Here is a 6,000-nt window from a genome sequence, read left to right as displayed (position 1 = left end):
ATTCCCATTTAGAGAGGTGGTCAATTCCAGCTGAAAGCCTCCACTTGTAAGTATCCAAACATAATTTTAGACGTTTTTAAAAATTTAAGAAATGTGTTTTCACAAACTTTTTTTTACCCTTTTTATAATTCCTTTAGTACCCATGATTTAGTCATACTCTTTTCTGTTACTTGTAGTTAACAATGACAGTTAACCTCATGAGTTGAAGCCCTGGGACCTGCCTAGCTCCTTATCTTATGTTAGTACTTGCCTCTTACGCACAGGTGTGGTGCCTGCTGGTTTTCTGAAGGAGCAGAAAATATGCTGCTATAATCACTGCTCTGAGCTGCACCACACTGAAGAATTTACTGCTGTGGGTTCCAAACTGTTACGTAATCAGTTCACTTCTGAAGTGAGGTTTCTGGAAAATTTTCTTTGATCAGATTTCCTTCACTCTCATAAATTTGGTAATATAAGAAAGCAGTATCTCCCGTGTCTCAGTCCCCATAAACAAAGCCTTCAACAGCTCCAGGTTCTGTGTGCTGCAGTGCTTTACTCGATCCATCAACAACTGTGAGTGTCGGTACGTAGGAAGATGCCTGCTGTTACGCACGGACTGCTTGAAGTTCATCACTAGTGTTTGAGCATATTCCAAAGCGCTAGATTTTTTTTTTTTTACTTTATTATTTCTTTTGGAAGTACCAAGGATTATGCCCAGGGTCTCGGCACAAGCTAGACAAGCATTCTACCACTGAGTTACATGCCCAGCCCTAAAACAGTAATTTTTTAAAAAATTATATATATATATATATATATATATATATATATATATATATATATATATATATATATATATTTGAGAGAGAGAATGAGAATGGATGGGTATACCAGGGCCTTTTGCCGCTGCAAATGAACTCCAGACATATGTGCCACTCTGGTTTTATGTGAATACTGGGGAATTGAACCAGGGCCATCAGGCTTTGCAAGTAAGCACCTTTAAATGCTGAGCCATCTCTCCAGCCCATGAAACTATATTTTTAAATGTTAACCACAGTGCCAGGGATTTAGAGAAACGCTAACTCCTACTGACCATAGATATCACCAGATGGGTGTGATTCTGAAAAATAGAAGCAAGGCTGATCTTTTGAAATAATATGCGCACATAGGAAATACCTATGAGTTTAGCTGGTGTAGAGATGGTATATAGCTTCTTCCCAAACTTTTGCTGGAGAGGATGAAGGATATTGTAAACAGCTAAGAGCCTTTCAAACTTCATTTTTTAAATGCACTTTAGAACATTTTCAGAATATTTGTTGTCTAGATATGGCTTAGTTTATTCATTACTTGGACATTACATTTACTTAATTTCATTTCAAAAGAGGTTCTAAGGAACTTCTTATACAACTGAAAACAATAAAAAGTAAAGGAAAAGTGATAGCAGTATGCTTTCATGTGTTGCCTACTAGTGAAAAATAATGCAATTCTACTAGAGAGCTGTTCGATACTAAGTTTTGTCTTTCGAATATTTTTGCTCAATACTAAAAATATATAAATCATTTACATAAAACTAAATTCAAAGGAAGGAAGGCACAGCTGGTTATATTGTATACACAAGCACAGTTGAACATAGGCAGAATAAAAGAGATAAAAAGCTTCACATCCTTATTAGTATATTAAGAAAGGGTCTTCACTGTCAACAGTGGTCAACACTTAAGAGCTACGAGGATATAAAAACAAAAACATTAAAATCCACTTAATGCAGAACAGATTTTCATATATACTTGAATAGATAAAAAACAGTTTTTAAAATGCTAACATACATCTAGATTATCCATGTTATGAAAAGTGCAAACCAAATTAACGGGGTTTCACGATGTCCTTCTCATGACACAGGTAAACTAGTCCATGGGGACAGATTTGCTTCATCAGGTAAAGAGTCCTTATTTGTGGCCAGACACCATCAGGATTTCTGGGAGCTGGAAGAAAGCAGCACTGGAGAAGCAGCTCTGTCCAGGCTGGGGATTGGCACTGGCATGTGCCCGTTGAGCAGTGTGGGGAACTGCAGTAGACAAAAAAGATTTCAAATAAGAATTACTGACTTGGGGAAGAAAGTGAGTTCCTTACATTCACAAATGGGAATTCAGTGTTCTTACCACCTCTGTGATGGAAGTCAGTTGCCAGTACAGTTTACAAAATAACTGGGAGATTACCTAGAGTGACAAGATAAGCCCCCCAAATGTCCCTATTCTATGTGCTTAGGCCACTGAACAACAACAAAAAAAAAACCAACATACTTTAGATACTCTTAAGAGATGTATTTAAGGTTTTAAGCTGCTTGGAATGTAGATTTGTTTTAAATATTGAGAAAATACTGAAAACCAAGTCTTTACATATGACTCAGTAATTTCTACTGTAGTTTTCCACAATGTTAGAAGTATCTACAAATATGTTCCTCAGTACTTGTTAAAATGAGGAGTGTTTTATTTTAAGGGATCTAGAACATAAAGAATATATTTTGGAGATGAGAAAGTAATTTTTCATTAATGAATAACACCCAACTTATTAAGTCATCCATGACAGCTTAAGAGTAAAGTCAATTTCTGTATTGTGGATAATGAAGAGAATAAATAAAGGTGTGTAATATAACAAGTTCAGGTCTCGAGCAAATACATCAGCATATTCCAAGACTAATTAAAGGTCTCCTGACACATGCCTACACACAACTAGATTTCCCACTGCCTGGGGTGCCATGATGGTGCTCTCTCAGGCCATCTTCTAGCTTAATTCCTACTTAGTCCCAGAAAGTTAAATATTAAACCTTAGCACTAGAAAAATCAAACTGCAGAGCCTGGCACATGTTATAAGAACAATAAATATTTGTAGAACAAGTAAATAACATTACTGCAATTTTACAGCTATTTAGGAACTCAAGTCAGGTGCCTTATTATCAAGAGTTATCATTTTACTTAGTATTTAAGGGCTATAAAGTAAATTTTGCTTTCCTTGCTTTATAAATGAGAAAAATCGTAAGTCCTTATTAGCTAAAGGTCATTGCTCTTAAGCAGAAAACCAAGTTTTTTTTTTTAAGATTTTTATTTATTTATTTATTTGAAAGTGACAGGGAGAGAAAGAGGCAGATAGAGTGTGAGAGAGAATGGGCACGCCAGGGCTTCCAGCCACTGCAAACGAACTCCAGACGCGTGCGCCCCCTTGTGCATCTGGCTAATGTGGGACCTGGGGAACCAAGCCTTGAACCGGGATCCACAGGCTTCACAGGCAAGCACTTAATCGCTAAGCCATCTCTCCAGCCCGAGAAAACCAAGTTTTAAATTCACATTATTCTATCCTAAATTGTCAGGGGCTAAGGGATATCTTTACTCTTTCAATTTATTTAATGGTAACATGGTATATTGAAGATTCTGTTTCTTGCCTGGAGCTTTGGGGTTTTTTACTTTTTCTGGAATTAATACCAATTGCAACTGTTTTCTCAAATCTGCTCACGTATAGGTCACACTTTCTTACTTAAGGCCTATGCTCTTCTTGGTCACTGTTTCCATCTGACTTCAAACGCACACTGAAAGAACAGGCCATGAATTTTCATTCTTTCAATACAGTTGCATCTTCTCTCTTTTTTTTTTTCCTCATAGATTAGGTTTTATTAGTCTTTCCTGTGTTTCAAAAGGAATTGCTGACACCAGCATTTTATGTGTGCACGCTCAGTGGTCACACTTCTCGTGACAAGCCGAGCGCGTGTCCCACTGCAGTCCTTAAATTCCAGTGCTCCCCCAAGCAGTGGTCTTCAGCTTCTGGTCTCCCATACCTGGGATTGAGCTACTTCCATTTTAGATGTCCCCAACCACTGCTGTGTCCCCAGAAAAGCTGCTCTTTGGTACTCTAAAGTCAGTGAGAGTGGTGGTTAGGAATAAAGCTTCACCTGGAACTGGGCCCCTACATGAGTGATTATGTTGGGTAAACTTTAAAACATCTTGGCGCCTTAGCTCACTTGTCTTTGAAATAGAACTATTAGAAGTGTTAAGAGAGAAGATGCCAGAGGACGTCTGGCACACAGGGAGCTAAGTATACCTTACTATTAAGTGGACACATGTTAACTGTTGTTAATAATAGCTTATCAGGTCCTCTCACCAGCCGTCTTTGCTTGTTCCTAATTATCACTACCTACTTCTCAAATCCAACTCAAAGCTGTCTCTTCTGTCTTACCTCTCAGGTGTTTTCTAAATATGTTTCTACGCAGTTCTAATCTAAAAGAAGACTCTCCATTATCTGAAGGGCTGTGGTAATTTTCTTCCTGTTCCTTCTATGTTCTTCTCAACTCTCCACACAGATGTTATTGGCATTTTTCTGAAATACAGATCAATCCTCCTGCTGCTCCTGAAGGTGCAAGCTCCCAACCATAGTGTCTGTTTTTCCAGCCTGACTGCCTTATGCCAGGTCCTTTCCTGCAGATGGTCCACACCTGAGCCATGTGGATCTGTCACCTCCTGTACTGTGCTCTCCTCTCTGAAGCAAACTGTCCCTTCTCCCTAGCTCAGCTCAGGCAGACCTGCCCGTGGCCAGTCCCCAGCTGGAGTGATGGAGAGAGACACCTTTGTCCCCCAGGTTCCCAGCAGCACTGTTTACTCTTCCGTTACTCACACCCGGTGTTTCCCGCAGGCCCCACCTCAGAGCACTGCAAATATTTGAAGATTTGGATTTGTTGAAATAAAAATTATAGAAACACATTCTCAATTGGAAACTAAATTAGCCCTATCTACTGTTTCTACATATATCTGTACCTAGTAGGTATTCTAGTTTGATCAGATTATATTTCAAAATCTGGAGCAGAGCAGACATCCCATAGATAAGTTTAAAAGTGCTAAGTGAGCAGTTGAAAGAGTTAGCTTATTTGTAACTCAAGGTCTATCGAGATTCACACTTAGCACAGTGTCTTTGGCACCTCTCTCTTTACTAAAACATTTCTTGATTAGACACATGCCTTTTCCAGGAAGATCAGTGCCGTCTGTCCTTCCCTGAGGTTCTGCTACAAGGGAGCCGAGTGTGGTGATGCACGCCTGTAATCCCAGCACTTAGGAGGCTGAGGCAGGAGGATTGCTGTGAGTTTGAAGCCAGCTCAGGCTACGTAGTGAGTTCCAGGTCAGCCAGACCTACACAGTGAGACCCTGTTTCAAGTACACAACCAAATAATTGTCTTGGGACCCTGTATGCACAAACTCCTGTTAGTCATTCCCTAAAGGTTTCCATTGGCTTTTCCAATGATCACAAACAGGAATCTGGTCTGTCACTGAAAATATATCGTAGGCCAAGTCTGATTTTTCATTATGTTTTTAAATGTGTATGTGTGCACATTTGTGTGTGTGTGTGTGTGTGCGCGCACGTGTATGTATGTGCAGATGCACATGAGTGTGTGTAAGTGCGTGTGCGTGTGCATAAGCCAAAGGACAACGTTAAGACATCATTCCTCAGGCACACTCCACCTCTTCTTGAGACAGGGCCTCTCATTGGCCTGGACCTTGCCAATTAGGTGGCCTTACTAGTCCCTGGAAACCTCCCGTCTCCACCTTCCTAGCACCGAGATTACCGGCATCATTTTTGTGGGTCCTGGGGACCAAACTCTATCCTCATCCCTGTGAGGTCAGCGCCTTACCAACTAAGCTATCTCCTCAGCCCCTCAATTTTCAATTCTACCAACATATTTACAGCATATGTGAGTGAGGCTTATTATTTTTATTAGTTTTGAAGGTATACAATAGTAATCTGAATGCTGAAAAAAATGTCAATTTTAATGTCTAGTTTTAAAAGAGTTGGAATGTCGTCTTCCTCTCACTGTGTGGTGGTGACATTTTATAAGCTGCTGCTGTCAGCTTTTACTACACTTACCTGCTCTTTTTGTGGAAAAAGCACTAATATTTTTAAATGGTTTCCCTTAATCTCATAGGTCCAGCCTCAAAATGAGGGTGGAGGCCATCTAGGCTGGGTTGCATGTTTTCTTCCAGGATTGTCCTT

At 39.7% G+C, this 6,000-nt stretch overlaps 1 protein-coding gene across 2 annotated transcripts in view; it reads right to left on the bottom strand.

The window, feature by feature from the left end:
• Positions 1 to 1,288: 1,288 nt before the first annotated feature.
• Elk3 (ETS transcription factor ELK3) overlaps positions 1,289 to 6,000 on the bottom strand; it is a 71,351-nt gene continuing 66,639 nt past the window's right edge. For both annotated transcript variants that reach the window (XM_004650196.2, XM_045153349.1), the window contains exon 5: positions 1,289 to 2,038. In XM_004650196.2, coding sequence (XP_004650253.1) covers positions 1,940 to 2,038 — 99 coding nt within the window. In that variant the 3' untranslated portion in view covers positions 1,289 to 1,939. The remainder of the gene's footprint in view (positions 2,039 to 6,000) is intronic.

Source organism: Jaculus jaculus, chromosome 6 (assembly GCF_020740685.1).
Source record: "Jaculus jaculus isolate mJacJac1 chromosome 6, mJacJac1.mat.Y.cur, whole genome shotgun sequence".
NCBI classification, from domain to species: Eukaryota; Metazoa; Chordata; class Mammalia; order Rodentia; family Dipodidae; genus Jaculus; species Jaculus jaculus.
Note: the sequence above shows the minus strand (reverse complement) of the source record. Positions and strands in the feature narration are given on the sequence as shown.